The following is a 25,904-nucleotide window of genomic DNA, read 5'->3' as shown; positions in this document are numbered from 1 at the left end:
GTTCGAATGGCGCTGAGATCAGATCTGGTGGGATTCCAGCCACCTCGGGCTGAAAACTCAACTGCTCTCATGAGACTGCAGTGGCATCTGAAAAACAGATCCCCTCCCGCCAGGTTTGGATCCATGCCAGAACCCGCAGCCTGCCCAGGATCTAGCCCCTCCAACAGTGCTGCACACACTGAACATGGAGCCCGTGTGCTCACACCCAGAGACAGTGGCAGGCTTTCAGTCCCACTCCAATCTACAAAGCCCTCAGAATAGACCCTGCCTCCCTGAGAAACCCCCTGGACCATCACCAGAGCCAACAGGAGCCAAGATATTGGGGTCCTTGGAGAGGATGTACCCCCAATGCACTGAACCCCCCCCCAACAACCCCAGGCTGATGGTGGGCACCCTCACGCCTAAAGAGACAGGAACAAACTGTGACATGCGTGAGGAGGCAGGTCCCTGGCTCTGCGTTGGGGACTTTTCGGGTGGGGGCTGCTGGGGGCCAGCTTCCCTCCTCACCTTTGGAGACAGCAGCATCGGCGCTGGTTCCTTGTCTCCCTCCACGCCTAGCCCCATCTGCTCAGCCAGAGTAGAGAGGTCCCCTCCCACATTCAGAGCCCTGCCCATGTAGCGTCAACCTCTCACACATGCTCTCCCCCACCACCCCAAAAATCTCCACCCCAGGGAGGCCCTGTGAGATGGGGGGTTCGCCAGTTAGCCGCATCGTCCTGCCCTTTCTCTCAGGTCCCCACGTCCCAAAGGAAACACAGCAAAGCCCTGGGCGCACCTCCCTGCTCCGGCCCACCAGCTTCCCTGTGAGTGGGGTATTTTGGTCTAGACGGGGATTGCTCCGTGGGACCACCCTACCTGCTCCCTGCCATAGCCAGCTGAGGGCACGGCCCACCTAGGCTGACCGCTTCTCTCTGGCCAGTCACAGAGATTCAGGCCAGAAGGGCCGACCAGATCATCCCTTCTGCCCTGCTGTATAGCCCAGGCCACCGACCCCACCCAGTCCCCACGCACTGACCCAGCAACCGGAATTAGACTGAAGTATTACAGCCTGCAGGAGACTGGACTAGTATGTGCCCCAGAGAGAGAATCAGAGAGACTGAGCGGCACCAGTGCCCAAGGCCCCCACAGTGATAAGACATGCCCATCTAATCCTGGGAAGTGACCTGCACACACACAGTGCAGAGGAAGGTGAACCCCGCCCCCCCCCCCGACGTCACTGCCCCTCTGATCTGGGGGAAATTCCTTCCAGACCCCACACGCGATGATCAGGCAGACCCTGAGCACATGAGCGCCAGCCAGCCAGCCAAGCAGCTGACAGAGAGCTCATGTTCGGTGCCACCTCAGCGCCCTGCTCCCACCCAGTGTCCCATCTCCTGCTGTGCAGTCACCCCAACCCTTCAGAGGCAGGAGACGACCCGCACGCACCCAGAATACATTGGGTGGGGGACCCCTTCCCGATCTCCACAGGCTGGCTGATAGCCTGAAGCATGAGCTTTAGGAACTTTCTGATGCTCCAGAAGAAGGCGAGAACTCCCTGAAGAGTTGCCCGGGTGTGCTGAACCTTCCTTCTCCTGTTTGCATTTGTGCCTTCCCACAGTGCTTCAGTCAGAACCCAGCGCCACCGGGCAGCCAACCGTGGCAAATATCTGCTTTGGGGACATTGCATCCCATCAGATTCCTTCTGCATGATGAGAGACCCAGCCTCAACCAGCCCTTGGCTCTGCAGCCTGGATCCCATCCTCTCAGCACTCCGCTCTCTCTAGAAGGGCCTGAACCAAAATGCCCAGATCCAGACTTAGGACGTGTTCAGATTTAATTCCGAAAACTGTCACATGAGCCCGTCATGGCCTGGATCACAATTCCCTGGCTGACATGCTGGGAGCTAGCCATCACCACCCCAGAACGCACCTAACGAAAAGATCCGGGGATTAGGGTGAGCTTTGAAGAACCACAACCACATCATAGACATGAAGATCAGGGTTGGAAGGGACCTCAGGAGGTCATCTAGTCCCACCCCCTGCTCAAAGCAGGGCCAATCCCCAACTAAATCATCCCAGCCAGGGCTTTGTCAAGCCAGGCCTTAAAAACCTCTAAGGAAAGAGATTCCACCATCTCCCTAGGTAATCCATTCCAGTGCTTCACCACCCTCCTAGTGAAAAAGTTTTTCCTAATATCCAACCTAAACCTCCCCCACTGCAACTTGAGACCATTACTCCTTGTTCTGTCATCTGCCACCACTGAGAACAGCCGAGCTCCACCCTCTTTGGAACCCCCTTTCAGGTAGTTGAAAGCAGCTATCAACCCCCCTCTCCCCCCCCCCATTCTTCTGTTCTGCAGACTAAACAATCCCAGTTCCCTCAGCCTCTCCTCGTAAGTCATGTGTTCCAGCCCCCTAATCATTTTTGTTGGCCTCCGCTGGATGCTTTCCAATTTTTCCCTTGTAGGGTGGGGCCCCAAACTGGAGACAGTACTCCAGATGAGGCCTCACCAATGCCGAATAGAGGGGAATGATCATGTCCCTCGATCTACTGGCAATCTGTTGACCCAAGGCCTGACACCTTCTAACTCCAGGTCTGTTCTGGGGTGTCGTCCCCAGTATATTCTGAAACTCTCCCCTAGCTGCTAGGTAGCCATGTTATCACCTCTGGTCTCCAAGGAGCCCAGAGGGCTTTGCAAACATTCCTTAGACAGGAACCATAGCAGCAGCCACTGACATGCAGCTCCCTCTGGGGTGGAAGGCAGCAGCTGTTTAATGGTGCCCAGATTCAGTGACAGAACAATGCATGGCATTTCCCAGATCAGGGTCTCAAAGCACATTCGAAAGGTGAATAAACGGGAAACATCCAGGCAAGTGAGGCCAAGAGAGAAGTGAATTGACTTGCTCAGGGTTGTGTCACAACTAAGAAATGGGGCTGGGCTCCAAGCAACGTCACCTCACTCCTAATTCCATGTTCAGAGCCCTGGACCCTTCTACACAACAAGTAAGAGTTCAGCACAGGACGAGGAGAAGAATGGTGTATGCGACTGACCCGACAGCTGGGATGTAAGGCGGGAGGGTGCAGTTAATACAACAGAAACAAGCAACACCCCTCTGCCTGGGAAAATGCCCTGGGACCCGTAATAACACAAGTAGGCTTGACTTTGGCTCTGCCTTATTACCAGCAGCACCTCAAGGCCCCTCTGTGCTAGGCGCTGCACAGGCACCCTCCCTTCCCTGCAGTCTGAAAGAGGCAAGACACCCAAAGAAAAGGAGGGGAAGTCACTTGCCGAGGTGGGGGCAGAACCAGGGGTAGTACCCAGCTCACCTGACTTCCCAGGCCAAACCCGTGCCCACTAGACCACACTGCCTCTTGTTCTCACCCAGACACATCTAGCAGCACCACTCCCCCGGCCACACCACTCTAGAGCACTGAGGTGAGCAGCACTGACTCTGAGAGAACAGCGCCCCCTAATGAGTCACTAACCGCAGTGCCTGTAGGACCTGCTTGCTTTTTTTTCCCCAGACACCCTCCTCCCGCTTCTTAGCTTGGGAGCCGTGACAAGTTTGCAGTCTGTGCTGGTGCTACAATAACAGTGCATGTGATTTTCGACGCACTGTACATACAGCTAATTAACTGAACCTCGTGCCCCGTGAGCTGGGTAAATATTATGATCCCTATTTTAAGGTGGGGAAACTGAGGCTCCAATAATTGAAGTCACTTGCCTAAGCCAGTGACATTACAGGGACTAGAATCCAGGTGGCTCTGCGCTCAATTCACTAGACCACCAGTAGGACCCCAAGCTCTTTCTTTCAAGCCTCTGAGCCTAGCCTGAAGCGGGAGTTTTCCCTATGATTATCAAGGAGGTTTTGTAATTCTTCTCATCCCAAAGTGCTGAGTTAGGCCACATAAACAAAGTGCAGGTTGGGGGAATTAGGAGATAAGGTGCATCCATCCTTCGGTGGCATGGAGCACGTCAACAGGGTAGTAAGAAGTTACAGGGTGAGAGGACATGAAAGCGCCCCCCCCAGTAGCGCATCAGAAATGCAGCCACCTCTGGGGCAGAACACAGCAACTGCCAACAGCACAACATAAGAATCTAGGCCAGGAGCTTGGTAACATCTTGGCAGGCATGAAGAGGGCTCTGCAGGGCATTGCCAGCCCCAGCAGTCACCAAGCCGGGTTTGGGATGATTGGGGAATCCAAGCCCCCTCGTTCTCAGTGGTGTGAGGTTTAGACTAGGGAGCACCCGGAAAGGAATCAGATTGGGGGTTCACAGCCACAGAGCTGGGATAAGAGCCCCAGCTTTCCTGGGGCTGTGGCAACCTTTCAAATGACCCCATATACCCCTGCGAGGGGCAGCAGAAGGCAGAGTTGGAAGCAACACAGATTTATTACAAAGCCCAAAGGAAACCTCAGTCCTGCAGCCTCATCACCAGCATTTCCTCTGCAAGCAGCATCCCAACCTGGCAAAGCGCTGATTTACCGATCTCCAGTGTCCTCTGGTGGCAGCACTGCCGAACTGCTTGGGGCTCCCAGGGAGAGGCGAAATAAACAGAAGGGGGTCCCATCCAACTCAGTGCGGCTGGGCGGGCTTGAGGGCTGGGAAGGCAATGTGCTCCTTTGTGGGCACAGTCACCCTATTGGTCCTGGAGGAGCAAGAGTCATCCATCCCCAACCCTCTGCATGAAGGACATGTCCAGACCCTGCCGGGGTGGGTGTATTACACACTTTGGATAGGTGGGTGGATGGATACTATCTCCTTCTCTCTCACCAGGGTCTCTCTTTGCCCACCTCCTGATCTTCCCGTACCCCCATTCCTCTCCCCTCCCGACTTTCCCTACCTTCCAGCCCTCCCCACGTTCCTCTGCCGTAGTCCTCTTCTTTCCCAGGTTATCTCCCTCCCTGTGGGCCTCTGGCCTTCTCCCCCACTGCTTGTGCAACCCTTACCTGTCTTTCCTGCCCCCCTCCCAACACATCTGACTCTCATTGTCCCCCTTCCTCCCACAGGTCTTGAGTGCCATCAGCACATCCCGCTGGGCAGGAATGACAGAGGAATACTGAGGAGTCCGAGAGAGCCAGGAGGTGCCAGGGGTTGCATGTTGGTAGAGGGGGTGCTGGGAGCTCCCCGCCTGGGGGGAGGCGGGTGCTGGGAGATCAAGCTCCCAGGGGGAGACGAAGGTGCTGGTAGCTAGGGGGCAGGGACAGAAGTTTTGGGGTGCCCCCCGCGGGGGAAGGTGCTAACAATGCCCTGCTGGGGAAGGGGGGCACGCTCCCAGCTGGCGTGGGGGGAAGAGAAAGCTGCATGTCGCTTTCCTGGGGGGTCTCTCGGGGTGGGGAGAGGAAGGTGCTGGCAGCTGGTGGGGGGCAGGGTCCCCCCTGGGGGGACAGAGGGTTCCCTGCTGAGGGAAGGGGCAGGGGTCTAGGCTCCTTCCTGGGAGAGCCAGGGGATCCAATGGGGGGAAGGGGCTGGTGGGGGGGGTCTAGGTCCCTGCTGGTGGGGGGGGCCTGGCTCCCCGCGGGGGGCGGGGCTGTTTAGCGCTAGGCTAAACCGAGGCGCTCCCTGCCGTGGGGCGGGGCTAGAGGCAGGTTCCTCCGGGGGGCGGGGCTAGACTCCTCCCGGGGGGCGGGGCGTTCCCTGCCGCGGGGCGGGGCTCGACTCCTCCCGGGGGCGGGGCTAGAGGAAGGCTCCCCCCCCAGGAAGGGGCGGGGCTGGGGAGCGCGAGGCTCCTGCGCAGGCGCGCGGGCGGCGCCGCGGGTCGCGCCGGGCTCATGGCTGCGCTGTTCGGCGGCGTGGAGGGGTGAGTGCGCGCTGGGGGTCGCGCTGGGTGGAGCCTCTTGGCACCCCGACTTCCTCCCTACGCACCAGCCCGGGTCCGGGGGGGGGGCCCCGAGGGCAGCCCCCTCCCCACGTGCTGGGAGCAGCCGCTCGCCTCTCTCCAGGGGTCCCCCCCGTTGGGTGTGCGGGGGGGCGGTATGGACTCTGGGCTGGGGATGCGGCCTCCAGGTGGGGCCAGAAATGAGGGGTTCAGGATGCGAGAGAGGGCACCAGGCTGGGGCGGGGGGATGAATGGGCTGGGGTGCAAGAGGGGTCGCTGGGCTGGGGCTCGGGGGTTTGGAGTGCAGGAGGAGGTGCGGGTTCCAGCTGGGAATGTGGGCTCTGGGCTGAGGCCAGGGATGAGGGGTTTGGGGTGCAGGAGAGGGCTGGGGCAGGGTGTTGAGCAGGCGGTGCAGTCTCCGGGAAGGAGTTTGGGTGCGGGAGGGGACTCCAGGCTGGGGCAAGGCGTTGGAGTGCGGGGTCCCAGCAGCACTTACTGCAGCTCCCAGGAAGCGGCCGCCAGGTCCCTGCGGCCCCTAGGTGCGAGGGCAGCCAGTAGGCTCTGCGCGCTCAGCTGCCTTCGCATCTGCAGGCTGCAGCTCTCATTGGTCGCAGTTCCCAGCCAATGGGAGATGCGGAGCTGGCACTCGGGGTGCGGGCAGCGCGCAGATCTTCCCTGGCCACCCATACGTTCAAGGGCCGTAGGGATTTGCCGGCCGCTTCTGGGACTGCGTGGACCTAGGGCAGGCAGGGAGCCTGCCTTAGCTCCGGTCCCTGCTGCACCGCTAACCAAACTTTTAGTGGCCCGGTTGGCAGTGGCCTTCCGGTCAAAAACCGGACACCTGGCAACCCTAGCTGGAGAGCCCCCTAGCACAGATGCAGCTTGTGCTGGCAGAAGGAGTTTTTCTGTCACCTTAGTAACAGCACCTCCCCAAAGGACGTTAGATATGCCAACAGGAGTGCTCTCTGTCAGCATAGCTGCGTCTACACTAGCATTTGTAGCTTTCATGGCACAGCTGAGAGTGCTGCTAGGGTGAGTGTTTTTCACACTCCCTGACCTACATAGCTATGCTGGAAAATTTTGCAATGTAGACCCAGCTAAGGTATGGCTTGGAACAGATTTAGTTAAACCAGTGGCACTTCAGTGTGGACATGCTTGGGTTGGATTAAGCGTGGATTTCTTTCAGATTAGCTCAAGCCAGCTCAGAACTGATTTGGTTTAAATGAAACTGAAAGAAAAAATGATTTAAACTAGACTGGTATCGCTTTCCCATGTAGGCGGCCTTCCTTTGTCCCTCTGGAAGAGGAAAACTGCTTACCCTGGGTGATTAGACCTGGACAAGGCTGTTTTATTGGAAGTATGCTTTCCTTCCCAAACCATGTCTTGGAGCTGCTTGTGTTATCTTTGCTGTGTGTTTCAGAGTAGCAGCTGTGTTAGTCTGTATTCGCAAAAAAGGAAAGGAGTACTTGTGGCACCTTAGAGACTAACAAATGTATTTGAGCATAAGTTTTCATGAGCTACAGCTCACTTCAATAAATTTGTTAGTCTCTAAGGTGCCACAAGTACTCCTTTCCTTTTTTGCTGTGTGTGCATAACCTATCGGGAAGGCTATGATGTGGGTGTGATATCTGATTCAAAACTGCAAAGCGGATCTATGGCCAAAGGTTTCTGCACAGTTCAGCTTCTGAAGCAGCTAACTTTCTCCAGCTCAGTGTTGAGCTGCCTTTCAGATTTAGGACTTAAAGTCCATCTGAAATGACAAATCTGTTCTTGGGAGACTTGATGATGGCTGAATTCAGGGGCACTGCTAGGCCTGCTGTCTTTTGTAACCGGGCTCCTGACATATTTAGCTTTGTGGTTAGAATGGACACAGGTCAGGTTAAAAATCATATTTTTTAAAAAGTCCTCTTCATTACTTCTGATTGGAAAAAGCTGGTTTTCTTTTCTCCACGCTTGGTAACCCAGGGGAACAGACTGGCAAATTTCACTTTGAAATTCTACAAAAAAAAAAAAAAAAACAAAAACGAGGCGTTCTTGTGATGAAGTGGGTTCTAGCTCACGAAAGCTTATGCCCAAATAAATTTGTTAGTCTCTAAGGTGCCACAAGGACTCCGTATTAATCTGTATCAGCAAAAACAGCCAGGCTACCCCTCTGAAATTCTAGTCACCTTCACTTCCCTATCTCCACTGGAGTGCTGCAAGGAAATCCAGTGGAAGATGTCGCGCTGCAAACTTTGATTTTTAAAATGTTTGTGCCTTTTAAAGTTTTGTTAAACTAGTGTTTATCTCTGAATTTTCAGGCCTAAACTGACGGTTCCCCCTTTTTATAAGTCAGTGTTTGAAAAGAACACGTTAGAAATTTGAAACTGAAAACTGCCTCTTCCAAAGTTTCTCTCCTCTCCCACACCCGTGTGCAAGCTGTCTCGTTATTGCAGGGTTGTTCATGAGCTCTAGCAGCGACTGAACATGGCAGATGCAATGTGTTAGAAGTGTCTCTGTCACTAGAGACGGGGGGTGGATCACTTGATGATTCCCTGTTCTGTTCATTCCCTCTGGGGCACCTGGCATTGGCCACTGTTGGAAGACAGAATACTGGGGTATATGGACCTTTGGTCTGACCCACTTTGGCCGTTCTTATGAAGACTTCTTAATACTTTCATTTCTAAAATGCGGGGGGGAGACATGCGCAGATCTTACTGCGTTTAAAGGTGAATTGCACTTCTAACACTTGGTCTTCCCCCCAAAATTGTCTTGTATGCGTTAAAAATATATTGAGCCAGATTCATGCATGGGGGGACCGGGAGCAACCCCATTAAAATCTATTTAATGCCTGTTGTACTGTAATTTCTGAAGAGCTGCTAACGTGTCCAGTCTGTACAACTAAATAATACAGTCCTGGCCCAGAGAAGCTTGAAATCTTAGCAGGAGCTACTATAACTATAGAAAGGAAATCCTTACTTACACAGCACACACTTGGCCTGCGGAACTAATTGCCACAAGAAAATGATGGAGGCCAAGAGCTCAGCAGGTTTCAGAAAGGATTTCTTTGAGATTTAGATGGATCACAGAAAATCCATAGTCCAAATAAGATAAACTAGAGGGCTATAAATCATTCACTAGCGAATGGGTTAGGATGAAACTGCCCCTGTGAATGGCTTATTCTGTAGTTGTCCACTACAAAGACCTTGCGTCTTCCCCTGAAGGCACTAACCAGTAAGACAGGGAGGAGAGTGGACTAGATGGACCATTGATGTTGTTAATACCATAGGTGTTTAGGGGGCGATTGAGATGAGCTCCGTTGTGCTAGTGGCCACACAAACATAAAAGGCAGCTGCTGTGCCAGGAAGCTACGATCTACACTGACCAGACATAGGCTGGAAACGGCAGCAGAGGTGAAGTGGTCACATGTCCAAGGTCGCCCGGCAAGTCCGTACTAGATCTGGGACTAGAACGCAGCCGTGCTGACTCACAGTCCGGTGCTTTCCCCACTAGACCACGCTGCCTTGCTCTGTGGCCTGGCGATTCCTGTTCTGCTGGGAAGATGAGGGGGATCTCGCAGAAGACCACATCGCCTTGCCCATGGGAAGGGGGAAGCTGTGCCCACTTTACCCAGCCCTGGCCTTGGTCTGAAGAAAAGGAGGACTTGTGGCACCTTAGAGACTAACAAATTTATTTGAGCATAAGCTTTCGTGAGCTACAGTTCACTTCATCGGATGCATTTGTAGCTCACGAAAGCTTATGCTCAAATAAATTTTAGTCTCCAAGGTGCCACAAGTACTCCTTTTCTTTTTGTGAATACAGACTAACACGGCTGCTACTCTGAAACCTGGCCTTGGCCTGGTTAGTGGTGAGATTTAAGGTAATTTGAGACAACGCTGGCCAGGCTGAGACCCCCTCTGAGTGGGAACGAGACACTTCCTGGTTCTCTGAGCGATCCCTGCCCCATTCGCACCACCCAAGCTAGGTGAATGCAGTTAACAAGTTCAGCTGTGTACCTTCCCAGCCTTCCACCTGAGGCTCTGAACAGGGGAGCTGGCGAGAGGATCTCTGGATCTGCCAGGTTGTTACTGTAATTGCACTTGTTGCCATGGCTGCGTGTGTGAAAGGGGAAGATACCAAGATGAATCCGAGGAAGGCAGCTCCAAAGACAAAGCATGTGCTCATGCTGCAGTTCTCTGTACGCCGTCCTCACCCAGGGTCTGGTTATTGTCCTCGCTGTGCCCTCCGATGTAATCTGGTTGAAGAGAAACTTGTCTGGGAGGAAGGGACCCCTTTCACATTGCTTTGCTCTCACGCACTGGGGAACGCCCACTGTGGAAGAGGAAGTGTGCCTGGTAAGTGTCTGTGCAACAGTGTAGCCATGCAGCAAGCACGCCCCACTCTAATAAATCCAGATTACGAACCGGAAGTCTTCTGGGCCCAGATCCTCCACGGTATTCAGCTTCTCATTTCCATCCTGATCCACAAAGATCCGTTGATTTCTGTGGAAGTTAGGACCCTAAATACTTCGTGGATCTGGCCCCCTTGCTGATGCAGAGTCATAGACCAAGTGAGATTTTTCAGAAGTGCCTAAGGAAATTGAGCACCTGACTCTTGATGGCTTTCAGTGGGTGCCTAATTTCCTTAGGCACTAAAAGAATCACTCTGAGGTCCTGCATAAGTGGCTGGAGAATTGCACCGTTCCTAGCCCCCTTTCAGGCTGCTCTGGTGTCTGTCTGCAACATGTAGCAGAGGCTTTGCAGCTGACCTTTAGGAATAGCTGAGCCCCGGGGATGCTTGTTGGATGGTGCAGGTGTGTGGGGCACTGGGAGGTTTGCACACTTAGCCCCTGATCTTCTGCATGGAGCCCTACAGGTCTGGAGATCTGTCTGCACCGAGCTTGTCATCACAGGATCGGTGCCTTATTCAACGAAGTAACACAGCACTGCCACTTAAACAATAGACTGCATCCGTGGAATTTGCATTCAGGTCAAATGTATCGTGAAAGTGGGTGGCATCATACCAGCCTTGCTTTGCTCTGCAGGACGCCTGGGTTCATGGATGGTGGGGGGGGTTTCTCCTTTCAGTAGGCTGGGAAGGGACTCTGGCTGCATGCAAGCGAAAACAGAAAAGCTTAATTGAGCCTCATGCTTCAGGACTTGACTGCCAGTCTAGCAGAGATCTCCCCCTTCCTCCACTTCCCCCTAGGAGACATCACCCGCAGCATTACGCTACTCGCTGGTTGCATTTGTAGGGGAAGGGCTGCCGTCCACTGGAGCCGGAGCAGGATGGCGGAGGGAATGGGCCAGTGAGCTGATCGCACAGAGCAATTTACAGCTCGTCCATAGAAGGGTTCTGCGCTGGGGGTGTACACTGAAGCATGCCCCTAGTGCAGACATGGTGGGCGGGTGTGCAGTCGGGCTTGCAGTGGTCTGCATTGGAAATAGGGGACGGTGCTCTGCGGAGGTGGAGTGTGATTGTAGTGCGGGATGACGAGTCTCCTGCCTGTGGGGCAGGTACGGTGTGGGTGGGGATGTGCCGCCCCTGGGCCTTGGCTACGCAATTCAGCCCTGACCTGGAGGGACCAACTGTAGGGGTTAGAGCTCCGTCTGCATGGCCCGTTTGGTCTGGGGTCTCTCTCTGGTGTGGCCATCAATCTGCTGGGAACTGCACTAAGACCTTCCAAACTCATTTCATGTGCTCCGGGGATGGTTACTACAGACCTGAGCTGAAGTCCCACCAGCAACTTAGAGGTGCAAGGTCCTCTCTGCCTTTAGCCAGATCCAGCCAGTCCATCTCCCTGCGCACGCCCTTCTAAGAGGATCATCTTCTATGTCTGACTTCCAAAATAAACAGAACCCCAGATCCAAAAGCATCCCATATGAATCGGTGTTTGGGCTGCACAGTGGAGAACGGAGCAAGGCAGACAGCTGGGTAAGGCTGGGCCAAACAGACACACAGGCTAGTTCTCCACCCACTCTCATCTGGCCCTGTAATTTCCCTGCTGGTGAAAGGAATGGGAGGGAGACAGCTGGTAATATTACAACAGCTCTAAATGGGGAAGGGGGAGAAAGAGAAATAAACTTCCTCACGTATCGTGAATGTCAGTGTTTGCCAGAAGTGTTATTTACCAGAAGTAGCTGGGTGCCTCAAACTAACTGAAGATTTTGTTCTAACATTTTCACAACCCGTTCCAATGTAGCTTGGGAGAAATAATTTGCATTTAAATATCATTCAGAGAGCATTTTCCATCCCAGCAAGGCCCTTTGTATTACTAACCTGGAGCAAGCAAAAGATGCACGAAGGAAGAGCTAGTGTAGACAGGACAGGTGTTTTGCGTCCAGACATAAGCAGAGCTGCCTTCAAACTTGGTGGCTAAAGTATCTGAGCCCTAGTTCTGCTCCGTCATCCATGGGGAATCATGACTCTGACTTTCCCCAACCTAGAGGCACCCTTCAGAGATTTCTGAATGGCTGAGGTGGTATTTCTCCCAGCACCTTCCTCGAGCTTTAAACCATCTTGTGAGCAGCGAGGCCTGGCTCTTCCATGGGGGCGCGGCTCCACTGGGAAAGGCTACAGCAAAACACCCTCCCCGAGCACGGTGCACAGCTGTGCACGGGACGGATCCATGCGGGAATCACAGGTTGCGTGTGAAACACCCGCAGCTAGCAGGCCCGTCGCAAGCCTTCCTCGAGTGCAGCTGCCTCTGGGGTTTTCAGCCCAGCAGCAGCTGCGAAGGTTGAAGACTCCCCTGGCACTTGGAAGCGAGGGTAGATTTCAGGAGTCCGGGGGGGGGAGCTTTCCTATAATTCTGCCTCTGGAGCGGCTGCTCACCCAGCCTTACTGGAGGGGGGTTGCATGTGTGTGCCCTTGATTCCTTAGGGGGGGGACCCATTCCAAGGTGGTGCTGATATCTGAAGATGGCAAGATCCTGGCAGAGACCGACGGGCCCTGCACTAACCATTGGGTAAGGATCACGCAGCACGTGGCAGGCGCTGCTGGGGCTAGAGGGATCCGAGATGTTGTTACCGGGTGAGGGGTGGGGGTGCTACTATAGCAGTCAAGCCTGGGGGTGATTAGTGATAACGGGGGGGGGGGTTAATTTGCTTGCAGTTACCCAGAGTGCACTTCTTGTGGTCACTTTGTTACCTCTAATTTCCAAGCTCTGGGAAGAAACCAGTTGGCCCCCACTAGGCCAGCAGAGAGCCCATGCGTTAACCCCTCCTGCGCTGGTTGAGTTACAGCGGATGGGGTGCGCAGACTCTTAGAACCAGTTAGCTAACTTGGTCTGCCTAACATCGCACCCTTGGTCCTCGGCCTGACGCCCCACCAAGAAAGCGGGGGCTAAAATCCAAGCCCCCGGGCTGCCTGGAGGTGTCCGAAGTCCAGATCTCAGTTCTGATGCTGGGTCCCATCTTCAGAATGGGCCCAACCCCAAGAAGTCAACACATTGAGATGTTTGAGTTCTGGATTCAGACTCATCACCTGCCCTTGGACCGGGGCTATGCTACAGACTCTGCTGGCACAGGGTTGTGAAGAGGTGGGACCCCGACTGACAGAGTTGGGCTGGCAAAAGCCCCTAGTGTAGATGTAGCTACGCCAGCACACCCATGCTTTTGCCAGTGTTGCTTAGTTTCACGGGGGGATGCTGGGACCGGCCTGGAATAAGCTATCCCAGCAGAAGCAGGGTTTGGCTGGTATAAGCTGCATCCACACTAGGCTCCTAGTGTGGACTGCTATGGTGATGGGTGTGGAACACCCCCCCATCCTCCCAGAGATCGCTGAGCCAAGCACTTCTGAGCGGGAAGGGGGGATACCTGGCTCTAGTCTGCATGTTAGTCCCAATCCTGGGGGGTTAGCACGGGAGCAGCTTGTCCACAGCAAGTGGAAGGGTTTAATGAGAAACGTTTGTTGTCCTCCCCCCCTCCCCGGCTAGCTGGTCGGCTCGGACAAATGCCTGGAAAGGATCAACGAGATGGTCAGCGAGGCCAAAGGCAAGGCAGGCGCCAACCTGCAGGTTCCCCTCCGCTCGCTGGTGAGTTACCCGGGCGTCGGCACGAGCCCTGCCGACTCTGCGACGTGGGCTGCTCAGGGGCGCAGTCAGATCAGAGGGGAGGGAAGGCGGGGCAGGGGAGGGAGGCTGGTCCTGTGGCTAGAGCCCAGGCCAGGAGATCGGGGCCCTGTTCTCAGACTGAGTCTTTGGGGTGTCGTGTCCCCTCTGGAGGGTGTCAGCTGCTCCCCAGTGCTGCCGGGTAAGAGACCAGGGGCAGCAGGGGAAAACCTCTGGCCCAGTGCTCAGAGAGGGTCAGGAAAGCGAATGGCGGGTGGGTCTGAGGAACGAGATGCAGAACAACGTGGGAAATGCTGTACGATCAACAGGACGCCCAGCGTGCTAGGAACTGCAGGATCCGCAGCTTGTTCTCGGCTGCAGGGGAGGGGGCCCGGGCTGCCCAGTGCTGGTGAGGGAGGGGTGCGCAGCTCTGGTTTGTCGGACTCATGCAGCGTGTCTGGGCACAGGGGCTGTCTCTGAGCGGAGGGGAGCAGGAAGACGCCATCAAGAAGCTCATTGAGCAGCTGCAGACCCGCTTCCCACAGCTGAGTGAGAACTACTACATCACCACAGACGCCATCGGGGCCATGGCCACAGCTACCGACCACGGCAAGGACCACGCTCGCCAGGCTGGGCACGCAGCTGGGGTGGGGCAGGACGGTTCTGAGTGCTGGGTCCTGCTGTGGTCCGGGGGGGGAGCCACATGGAAACTGACACTATTATCCGCCTCCTGTTTGGAGCCGCTTTGTTTCCGAGGTTTGGTGGTGGCGTGGGAAGCTGCCCTAGCAGGGCTCTGAGCCCCGGCCTTCTGCCCCGAGGGGCTAAGACAGGGATTCTCAAATGGGGGACCCTAGAGGAGTGAGGCGCTGCTGACCCTAGAGAAACGTGGCCCTGTAAACTGGGTGGTGTGCCCCGCTAAGGGCCTGGGCCCAGCCAGCTCTGTCCTGGGGCAGAGCCCCCTGAAGTGGTAGCTTGCCAGTGTCCGGTCACGCTGCCTGATTCCTACCAAGGCTGAAAGAGCCCCGCAGGGGCAGGGAGCTGCCGGGGGCAGGACCATGGGAGCGGTTTGCTGCAGGTTGTCAATGCAGCCAGCATTGCCTTGCAGGAAGGGTCTGAACAGACCCTGGAGGCAGCGTTAACCCTTCTAGGGCTGGGGCGACCGGCCAGCAGCCGACCAGTCCTCTTGCACCTCCCAGTCCGGCAAGTAACAAGCTCGCGCTCTGGTGATACCAGCACTAGGGGGAGCCCTCGTGGTCTCGCCGGTACTTGTGGGAGCACGGGGTAGAACCAGTCCGGCTGCAAGGGAAGCCCAGCGATCAGGCCCGCGCGCTCCTTGCTGGAGTCGCTTGCTGTGTGTGGAATAGCGTCGAAAGAGGGAATGACTGGCTCGTGTGGCGCTGGTCCAGGGTTGGCCCCCAGTGATGGGGGGTGGGGAGCCCGGAGAGGTAGGGGGGCCCAGGGGAGGCGGGAGGGGTGCAGAGCCCAGGGAGGCAGTGGGCCGGGGGCAGCAAAATACAAGTTTGCCTAGAGTGCCATTTTTCCTAAGCCCGGCCCCGGTCACCTGTTGGCATCAGGCCCGTAAGCCCTTCCCTCTCCCCCGTAGGTGGCGTGGTGCTGATCTCGGGAACCGGTTCCAACTGCAAACTCATCAATCCTGACGGGTCGGAGGTTAGCTGTGGAGGGTGGGGTCACATGATGGGAGACGAGGGGTCAGGTAAGCCACGGGGCGCATCTCCTTGCTGGGGAGTTTTGGGGACGCTGGGGCTGGGTGGAGGGGGGCCTTGGCCAGCAGCTAGCTGGGTCTGACTGTTCCTGAGCCTATGGGTCTCTCTCATCCCACCCTTCTTGCCGCCCTGCTGAGTGAACCAGAACAAATCTGGGCCTCTTGCCCTGCCAGCGCCCTGGGGAGGCTGTTCCTTGCCCAGCGGGGAACGGCAGCTGATGCAGAGAGGCTGGAAGTCTCTCAGTGAGTCCCTGGCTCAGATGAGAGGTGGCCTGCAGCGTTGTCCTTCAGGGGAGCAGTGGCAGATCAGGAATTGAAGGGTAAAAGCTTTTACGGGAACGTCGTGGTTATAATATATAACATACGGGAAAGCCAGAGTTACGGTTACAAGGCACTCAGATGTAGGGAAACCTGCAGGTGTGGGATCTGAATGTCCTTAATTCTGCTTCCCCTCCCCCCCCCCCCCCACACACACGGGAGATGCCCAGAGAGAACCAGAAGCTTGGGCTCCCTTTTCCATCTGTAGCGGTTTCCTCTTGCCAGTGATCTCACAAACGACAGTGTTCTCCGTGTAGCCGTTCCATGGTTGTGCTGGCCCCAGCCTCCTTTGTGCTCCATGTTCCATGGAAACAAACCCGATCAGACAAACGGCCAGTGGATGGCCGCACCTGATTCTGTGGGGGTCTGTTGCTGGCAGTTCTTTGCATCTTGCAGAATCGGGCCCTATAATGTCCCATGATCTAAGTCATGACACATGGAGCTAGCGTCTCTGCAGTGGAGACATAAAACCAGTTATAGACCATGGGGCATGTTTTCAATTCTCCACCTGCAAAGCTGTCCAAGTGGGCTGCTGTTCGAAACTAAAGCCAGGGGCTGTGGATTTCCTAAAGCTCTTGATCTGAAAGGCTTGTCTTAGGGCTTGTCTGCATGGGGAATCTATTCTGGAATAAGGTAAGTGTGAATTTAAAGGGTTGCTGCTATCCTGGTCAGTTTCCCCATGTAGATAAACTCTTGGAGTCGCTATGAAAGGAGCAAAGGTGGGAGACGGGTGTTGTGAAGGGGGCGGAGTTAAAGTTACCTGGGTACTTCTTCTCCTTTCTAATGTTTGGGTTTCTTGTCAATTTTGCCTGTTAATGCACAATTTCCTGGCTCTGTACTGGTGGCTTCTGGGTACCTCCAGCATCCTCGCAAGGGTATTTTACTGACCTGTCCTCTTCACCGTAACCCAATTCCATTATTGGCACTGCTGGATCCGGATCCGGCAGCAGCTCAGCTCTGGGTCAGTGAAGCCAAGCCTAACCGCCTGTCTTGTACGGCCTCTGTTCTGCAGCTTTCTGGATCGCACACCAGGCTGTGAAGATTGTGTTCGACTGCCTGGACAACCTGGAAGTGCCGCCCCACGACATCGGCTACGTCAAACAGGCCATGTTCGATTACTTCCAGGTACCTGGCCGAGCCGCGCGGGTGCTGCCGGAAGAGGGCACGGCTCGAGGTGGGGAGATGGGACCAGGCTGGGGCTGGCGTCTGAGGGGTGGAGAGCCTGACACTTTGCTGGGTGCTTGGCACCTCTTGTGATCAGGGCCCTGGGTCACAGCTGTTGGTCTCCTGCTTCTCCAGAGCCCTCTGAAGGGGGCTGCTGCACAGCTTGCAGCGTGGCACGCACTGGCTTCTCTCCTCGGCACGCTCGCCCGTGGGAACACACGTAGCCTGGCCCCCTGGAATGACCACGCCTGGGTTAAGGGATGTGGGGGCCCTGTGCCCCCCCCACCTTCCATAACTAGATAGCAAAGCACCCCTACCCCATACATCCCCCACAGAGTCCCATAAGCATCTCAGCCCCCACACACACCCCGAATGCTGCCTCTCCATCAGCCCCCACTTGTCCTGACAGACCCCCCATATCCCAACAGCCTACATTCCACTCACCACAGCCCCAAATACCTCAGTCCCATCCCCCATGCCCCCCTACTCCCACCCATCTCCCACTGCCCCCCAACTTGCCACCAACATTCTCCACTCGCCCCAACTCCCTCCCCCCAAACACTCCGCACTCACCCTGTGGCCCCTAACAACTTGTCCCAGCCCCTCACCCACCACCCTGAGACCTTCCTGGTCACTCTCTGGTGCGCACCGCGCTCCCAGTGGCTTAGCACTTCATTCCCATCCTGGATTATCGTGGCTCCCCCCGATCCTGGCCACACAGCCCCACCACACTCAGGTTTGGCACGGCCGTCACTCTGTGCCGGGGGATGTGGGGGGGTAATGCCCCCAGCACAAGGGAGTGGGGGCAGCCCCCAGCATGGCAGCCATCGGTATGGGAGGGAGGGGGGCCTGGCTCAGGGAGCTGGGTCTAGCTCACCCTTTCAGTCTTGCGCTCTCCAGTCGCTGCCTGGTGTCTCCCTGTCCCCCCCGTCCAGCCGCCACCGTTCCCATGCGCCATGTGGCCGTGGGTACCTGGAGCTGAGTGTGCCAGCAGACTGGGGGTGGCTGGGATGGGCAGGGAGGTGGGGACACTGGTTTCTTAATGGCAGCCCCCACAGTCTGAGGAAGGGACCCCGAGCAGAGGGTCAGGCTGGGACCCTCCCTTCGCCGCTTCACGCAGTGCAGGGCAGCCCCCTTCCATGCCTGAGCCACGGCCGATGGGAGGCTGTTCCAGCCCTGCCCACGGTGCCTGGCTCACGAGGGCCAGCAGCAGCCCCAGGGGACCCTGATCACGGCCAATGTGGCTGTTCCAATAGCAGCTGTGGCTTCCAGGTTATGTTCAGTGGCTCCCCTCCCATCACCCCACTGTGGAGCTTTGCCACACCCGAGCCTGACTGAGAAGGGGCGGCAAGAGGTTACTTTGTTAAGGGATTAGCTTTGCAGAGTCCAGCTAATGGAGCCCTCGGGCCCTTTCCCCTGCTCCAGTCTGCACTCCGGCTACAGCCACACTTGTGTCCCCGCAGGTCTCTGACAGGATGGGCCTCTTGACGCATCTTTACCGGACGTTCGAGAAATCCAAGTTCGCGGGATTCTGCCAAAAACTAGCAGAGGGTATTGGAGGGACTTCGTCCTGGGTGGTTTTGGTTACTCCTCCATTCCGGTTCTTGAGCGGCACCCATCCCCTGGGTGTCTGGGCAGGTGGTAGGGCGGAGACAGCCTGACAGGAGACCTGGGCAGGACTTTGTTCAAAAGGCTGGAATAGCTGGGTAGTGGATTTCTGCTGCTGGCTGCCAGCACAAAGATGAGGCAGCGTGTGGGAGCGGAGGGCCCGAACCTTGGGCAGTATCTGCAGAGCACTTGCCTCAGAGAGTTCACACAGCCCATGTATTGCTCTGATCCCATCATATGCTACTTAACTCTGCCTGCTGGGATGGGGGAAATCTGTACACCTCCCATGCAATTTACAATAATGCTCCCTGGGGCAGCTCTGACGTGGCTGAATAGGCTGCATTGCAAACTGACATTGGGTGTGAACAGTCTCTCCCCCCACCCCCACCCCGAGCGACAGAGTTCTGTGACCAAACCCCGGTCTAGACAGCGCTATGGTGGGAGAGCGTCTCCCGGTGACATCGGCAGTGCCTCTCGCAGACGGGAGCAGCTCTCCTGGCCCCGTACTGGTATCTTCACTAAAACCCTGCAGTGGTGGTAGACAGGCCCTGGGTCTCTGCAGTGCAGGCTGTAAATTAGCCTCCTCTATAATCCCCTTTTGGTCTAGGTCACTCAGCTTTGAGACTCTTCCCCTTCGGGTTGAAGTTTCCCCGGCACGTGTTCTGCCCTGTTTGTTAGAGAGTTCGAGTCAAATCCCTTTGGCCGCTTTTAAATTATCCGGGTGAAGACGTTCGTTGTAAATCTGCTGCTGCCTCTCTTTATGGATGGGGGCAAGACCAGCAGTATTGTAACCGGAATTGCTCTCCCTTGTGGCTGGTAATGCCCATCTGTAGTCACCAGGGACCCTGTTTTACTTCTCTTCTCCTGCTCAGGTGCCCAAGCGGGGGACCCTCTTTGCTGTCACATTTTCAACAAGGCTGGGGAAGTCCTGGCTCGACACATTGTAGCTGTGCTGCCAAAAATTGACAAGGTAACCACCGGACGGCCTGACTCCACTGGGCCTGAAACACGCCTGGGAGATCTTGCCAGCCTCGGGTCTCCTACTCCCTCTGTGCTGTGGAGCATTTTGCACTGATTCTCAGCAGCACGGGCTTGGTTTGCAAGCGTTAATTCTGCTTTCCCCCTAGAGCCTCTTCCGAGGTGAGCTGGGGCTGCCCATCCTGTGCGTGGGCTCCGTGTGGAACAGCTGGGAAATGATGAAAGAAGGTGAGCCAGAAAACTGTGCAGAGGGGGAGGCCGTGGGGTGAGGGTGCAGGAGTGGAAGGGATCCAGGTCTTATTCCTAGCTGTGCCCTTGGGCGAGTCACTGAGCCTCTGTGCCCCTATCCCTGCAAATTCTGAGTCTGCTGCTGTGTGTAGCCTGACCCAAAGTTGGGTAAATATAATTGTAACTTGAGGATTAACAGGTTCTTGTCCCAAAATCAGGCCCAGTAAGATTATTATAAAATTACCATATAATTGGGAACCCCGATGTGTACAGGTGCAACACTCACACCATAGGAACTCTTTATATGTATTTATAAATATATAATTTATTAATAATTTAGCAAAGTTATACACAAACTCAACAAGGCAGATAGTGACAATACAGAAAGTATATTTGGACGTCCACATGTACACCATTATCTTTCTCATCACTGTCGTCATCCTCATCTTCCCTGGTGGCCATCATTCTGGCCCCTCCCAAGGGCTACATCTTTCCAACCTTCTGCTGCCCCTGGGATGTTACCTTTATAGTAGGTGACGGTGACGCTGCCATGTCCAATGCATATTCAATAGAGGTCCTTATTTGTATTTCCTCCCCTTAAGGTGTCCGTTTTCTATAGGTTAGTATATGTCTGATGTTACCCTATTATCATACACGTCCATTTGCTGTCATGGTACCTTTGCAGTTGGACGTTCTGTCTGGAACCTTCCAGATGCTGGTGTCAGCGATGTTCTGTGAGTGGTTGAGGTCGGTATTCTGGACAAAATTCTGCCTCTTGCCTGCTACTTCCAGTTCCCTATAACTTACGAGTTACTTAAATTTATCTATGCCAAAGGTTATGGGCCTCAAGCCTCCCACTATCTACTAAAGCCAAATTGTTAGTTGCATTACTACTAACTATCATAAAGCAGGATAACAAAGCAATGAATAGAATACAGGTAAGCTGACCCATTGGGCTACACGTGTCCTGGCTCCCAGCTCTTGGGTCCCTGCCCTTTCGCATGTCCAGCCCACCCACTGCCCTTGAATGGCAACAGCTGTATTGCGTCTAGTGCAGTGTGGCCAATTGATGCTCTCCCCCCTCTTAGGGTTCCTCAAAGTCCTGAACCAGGCCCGGCCGAAGGAGCTACACAGCATCTTCTCCAAGTTCACCCTCTTGAAGCTGAAGCACTCGTCAGCGCTGGGCGGAGCCAGCCTGGGGGCCAAGCACATAGGCCAGGCACTGCCCCTGGACTACACTGCCAATGTGGATGTCTTCTACACACACTCCTTCTAGGGCCCCATTGGGGAGACTCATCTCATCTCTCCCTCCCTCCCTGCCCTGGCCAGTGCGCTCTACCTGGGCAGCATCCAGCTGCTCAGCCCGATTTTTAAAATTGTTTCTTGATTTGTGTGTCTGTCGCAGCCTGGGGAGGTGGGGGAATCTAGTTACATATTGATGGGAATTACAGCTGGCTTTTGTATCGATGTGTTTTATAATTTGTCAATAAAAGGTAACAGACACAGCTGACTCAGTCTGTCTCCTGGGAGCAGAATCTGTTCCTTCTTGTAGGACCTACAAGCCAGAAGGTGGGCCCTGCTCTGAGCTCACAGGAACTGCAGCCCCCTGTAGCCAAATCAGTTCTATGCATTAGACAGGAGCAGCTCTCCAAGGATGGGGTGGAGGGGTGCAGGGAGGTGAATGGATGACAAGCAGACTATCGAGCTGGCTGAAATCCTCCCACTGAAGTGGCTGTGACGGCGAACAGCTTTGACTGACCGGGAACTTCTGTGGGCATCATTTCCGTTTTCTCAAACTTCTGCGCTTCCTTTTGGCCAGCTGAGAATTAGTTTTCAGCAAGTAAAACAAACCACCTTCCTCGAATTTCAGCCAACTTGAATTTTTGCTAAACCATCTCATGAGGAATGACTTGCTGATCAGCCCAAGCAGCCAAGGCTGGTGGAGTACAGGGAGCAGGAGGTCAGTTAAATGGTTGGAACAAGGGCCGCTTAGGCCACAGGACTCCTGGGTTCTCTCTGCAGTTCTGGCCCCAGCTAGCTTTGGAGATCCACATCCGGAATCCCGTTGGCTGTTGCGCTCACAGCAGGGACCCCTGATGGCAGCCCAGATCAGAGTGGGGAGCCAGGACCCCAGGGTGCAGCAGGCTCGCCCTGGGGAGTAGGGACCCGAGATGCCAGCCTGAGCCAGGAGCCTGGGTCCAGTTGGGAGTGGGGGCTAGGCAGCAGTGGAATTGACAAGAACGACAGGCAACAGATGTAAGTAATGCAATGTCTAGAGGGACACTGTTGCCCTAACTACACCGATGTAAGCCCTGCGGCTCTCCTGGAGATGGAGTTATGTCATCGGTGTAGTAGGCCAGGGGTTGTCAACCTTTTTCTTTCTAAGCCGCTTCCCCCCCGCCCCAACAAGATATAAAAGCTCCACAGCCCACCTGTGCCACAACTGTTTTTCTGCATATACAAGTCAGGGCTGGCATTAGGGGATAGCAAGCAGGGCAACTGCCTGGGCCCCATGCCACGGGGCCCCCGTGATACTATATTGCTCAGGCTTTGGCTTCAGCCCCAGGAACTGAGGCCCTGGCTTTCTGACCTGGGCCCTAGCAAGTCTAATGCTGGCCTTGCTTGGAGGGACTCACTGAAACCTACTTGTAGCCCCCCAGTGGGCCCCAGGCCCCTACTTGAGAACCGCTGTAGTAGGGCACTTACATTGATGGGAGCAAGGCTGTCATGTAGACACTCACAGAGCTGAGTTGGTGTAAGCTGCTTTATGTCAACCTGACACTGTAGTACAGACCAGGCCTTTGTGGTACAACAGTCAGTTGGGGGTGGGGAACCTTCTGACCGAGTTATCAGCACAGCTCTTGTCTGCCTGCACCTTTACTGGTACGAAGGTGCCTTATAGCACTACCATTTGTTCCCCTTCCCCTATGGGATTACGTTCGAGTGGTACCTGCATAAGGATAACTACCACTAACTACACTGGTGTAGCTAAAGCAGCACATCTTGTCTGTAGGTGACACACCTTTACACACCTGCCATCTAGCTGCAGCGAGTACCCCAGTTGTAAAATTTTGCTTAACCACCCCTCAGCCCCCAATGTCTCATCCACTCCCAGTCTCTATTCAAGCCTAAATTAATTAATCCTTCAACAAAAAAACTTCAAAAACAGACTCCAACGAGAGACTGCTGAATTGGAATTAATTTGCAAACTGGATACAATTAACTTAGGCTTGAATAGAGACTGGGAGTGGATGAGTCATTACATAAAGTAAAACTATTTCCCCATGGTATTTCTTCCCCCCCACCCCACTGTTCCTCAGACGTTCTTGTTAACTGCTGGAAATGGCCCACCTTGATTATCATCACAAAAGGTTTTCTTCCTTCCCCCCACCCTCCCTACCTGCTGGTAATAGCTCATCTTAAGTGATCACTCTCCTTACAGTGTGTATGATAAAACTCATTGTTTCACGTTCTCTGTGTGTGTATATATAAATCTCCACACAGTATTTTCCACCGAATGCATCCGATGAAGTGAGCCGTAGCTCCCGAAAGCTTATGCTCAAATAAATTTGTTAGTCTCTAAAGTGCCACAAGTACTCCTTTTCTTTTTTGCGAATACAGACCAACACGGCTGCTATTCTATACCCCATGTCATTTGCCAACAGTTGTAACCTAGAGCCAGTGTAGGAGTGGCTAGACTAACCTTTGCAAATCTGGTACCAACTGACTTAATCAAGAGTTAATTCAGGGGAAAAAATGTTCTAGAACCTGCACCAACAACTTGTGCATTGATAATTTCATGCTTTTCTCATCTCATGATGTTTAGTGTTTAAAGCCCCAGCTTCCACAGTCATGTGATTGCAGGGGCTCTGCTTTCATTTTAATACATACTTCAGCCCCCAGCAGTGCAGAGAAAAGCCTGAAAGCCTCAGGCCCAGCCAGCATGTTCAGCTCATGTTTTTGAGCTTGTGTAATTGACACTGGTTATTTTATATGGGGGACACAGCTGTGGGCGGCAGTTCAGCTGAACCTGTAAGAAAACCAAACTTGCTCTCAGAGTTCTCCACCCAGCCGAGGAAGACAGACAAGCCTTGGTGGGGATTCATGACACAGAAGAATCAAAAGAACATTCTGCAAGGGACAGGTGGACAACAGCAGAGGCAGCAGATATCACTCTTTGATTGGATAGGCTTCTGCAATCAATGGACAGGGATCCAGTGGAGATGGTTAATATCAGCACTGCATTTCCCAGGGTTTCCCAGGCAGTAGGTGACTGCAGGGAATGCAGAAGCATGCTGAACAAGAAGATCCAAGCCACCTTCTCAGAGATCCTTCCTGCCCCAAGTGAAGGAAGCCAGAAGTTAGGGGAGAGAAGGCTGCATAGATTGGGTGATCTGCATTGCAGCAGAAAGGCGGCCAGTTTCCTCAGGGACAAGCCAGTTAAAGTAGGCAGCATGGGGGTTAAACTAACAAAAAAATAGGAAGGTCACGAGGGGAGGTGGAGCACTCAACACAAAATCAAAATGTTAAGAACAAAATTCATCAAGGAACCCAAGGACATGGAGAAGAAATTCTTTAATTGCTTGTACACCAAAGCTAGGAGCCTGGGAAACAAACAAGTGGAATTGCTCGTTTATTAGCATAAAGTTGGCATCACTTAAACATAGTGAGATGATTCCCGTAAGTGGAATGTTAAAATCAATGGTTAGACCTGGTACAGGATTGAGTGGGCAAAAGGGCAGGGGGAGGGCGCTCTGTGTCAAAACTGGCATTACCTCTCTCCAAGTCGCTGATAACCTGGAAGAAAAATGATCTTGAATGCTTATGGGTCAACGCCCTAACAGGAAAAGCACAAGATGGGGGATTAAATGGGATCTGCATAAAGACACAACATATCGCACTAGGGAACAGGCTGACTGGCTCCTTACACACCTATCTACAATGTGTAGGGGAAAAGCTGCATGATCATGTGGGACTTCAGTTTGAGTGAAATATGCTGGTAGCCTCCCACTGCCAGTCCTAAAACATCCTTGGGATTTCTAAACAGTAATTTCCTAATGCAGCAAGTGTTGCATCCAACACAGGGGAATTCTATATTCAATCTCAACTTGAGGAATAAAGATGAACTGAGCCCAGAACTAGAAGAAATTATGGTAATTTAGGTACAAGAGTTCATGACTTGATCACATTTATAATTTGAAAGCAGAATAAAGTCCAGATTAGTAATATATACTCAATGCTTGAAAGGGGCCCATTTCACAAAGCTGAAAATTATGAGCTAAAATATGTAAGGAAAAAAGAGAGTGACAATGAAGAATGTTTAAGAACACTTTACTAAAAAGCCACAAAATTGAGACAAAAAAATGATCTTGTTTAGAGGGAAAGTGAAGGCAACTATAAAACAATAAATACAAAATGTAACAAATGGAAGTTGGTAGTAATTAATATAAATTGGAAGCTAGAAATGGCAGAAAATTGATAGGGGAAGCAAAGGGACACAAGGAAAAAAATCTATGGCCAGCAGAGTTAAGGACAATCAGGAGTTAACATATATTAGGAACAAAATGAATCCTAACACAGGTGTTGGTCTACTACTAGATGGAAATGGTAGAATTATCAATAATAATGCCAAAAAGGCAGAAGTGTCGAATAAATATCTATTCTGTATTTGCAAAAACAGATGCATCATATAGTAACTCTTTCCATTCTGTGAGCATCTCAGGAGCATATTAAACAGCAGCAGCTAATGTTATTTTTAAATCAGCAGATCCAGATAACTTGCATCCAACCATTTTAAAAGAGCTGCCTGAGTTCAGTGGACTTTTAATGCTGATTTTCAGTAAGTTTTAAAACATTAGGGAAGTTCCAGAAGACTGGGAGAAAGCTAATGCTGTGCCAATATTTAAAAAGGGTCAACAGGATGATCTGGGTAATAGAAGACCTGTCTGTCTGACACTGATCCTGGCTAAAATAATGCAGCAGCTGATATGGGACTCTGTTGATAAACAATTAAAGGAGGGTGATATAATTAATGCCAATCAACATGAGTTCATGGAAAA

The 25,904-nt window shown here is 53.6% G+C and overlaps 2 protein-coding genes across 6 annotated transcripts in view; both read left to right on the top strand.

Moving 5' to 3' along the window:
- Window positions 1–5,042, top strand: part of ANKRD53 (ankyrin repeat domain 53) — a 182,379-nt gene extending 177,337 nt beyond the window's left edge. The window contains exon 5 of the mRNA XM_038400553.1: window positions 4,989–5,042. Coding sequence (XP_038256481.1) covers window positions 4,989–5,042 — 54 coding nt within the window. The remainder of the gene's footprint in view (window positions 1–4,988) is intronic.
- Window positions 5,043–5,699: 657 nt separating this feature from the next.
- On the top strand, window positions 5,700–21,348 carry NAGK (N-acetylglucosamine kinase). Of its 5 annotated transcripts, none has more exons than XM_043512858.1 (11): window positions 5,708–5,779; window positions 12,659–12,743; window positions 13,713–13,811; window positions 14,294–14,435; window positions 15,430–15,540; window positions 16,880–16,992; window positions 18,495–18,582; window positions 19,512–19,609; window positions 19,767–19,845; window positions 20,531–20,592; window positions 20,934–21,073. In XM_043512858.1, exons 1-10 carry the CDS (start codon window positions 5,751–5,753, stop codon window positions 20,581–20,583), a joined length of 897 nt encoding a protein of 298 aa, XP_043368793.1. In that variant the 5' UTR covers window positions 5,708–5,750; the 3' UTR covers window positions 20,584–20,592; window positions 20,934–21,073. The 5 variants fall into 5 exon arrangements, with proteins under 5 accessions (XP_038254679.1, XP_043368793.1, XP_043368795.1 ...); XM_043512860.1 differs by lacking the exon at window positions 20,531–20,592 and adding an exon at window positions 20,448–20,464 and having other exon boundaries at window positions 20,934–21,065; XM_038398751.2 differs by lacking the exon at window positions 20,531–20,592 and having other exon boundaries at window positions 5,700–5,779; window positions 20,934–21,348.
- Window positions 21,349–25,904: the final 4,556 nt, after the last annotated feature.

This window comes from Dermochelys coriacea, chromosome 4, assembly GCF_009764565.3.
Source record: "Dermochelys coriacea isolate rDerCor1 chromosome 4, rDerCor1.pri.v4, whole genome shotgun sequence".
NCBI lineage: Eukaryota > Metazoa > Chordata > Testudines > Dermochelyidae > Dermochelys > Dermochelys coriacea.
The sequence above is the reverse complement of the archived record's forward strand: the minus strand, read 5'-3'. Positions and strand labels throughout refer to the sequence as shown.

Excerpts from the sequence above, each read along its gene's own strand:
- NAGK (XM_038398751.2), top strand. The coding sequence starts at position 5,751 with ATGGCTGCGCTGTTCGGCGGCGTGGAGGG. Across the intron at positions 5,780-12,658 it reads CTGTTCGGCGGCGTGGAGGG|GGGGGGGACCCATTCCAAGG; the intron begins GTGAGTGCGCGC and ends TTGATTCCTTAG. Across the intron at positions 12,744-13,712 it reads GGCCCTGCACTAACCATTGG|CTGGTCGGCTCGGACAAATG; the intron begins GTAAGGATCACG and ends CTCCCCGGCTAG.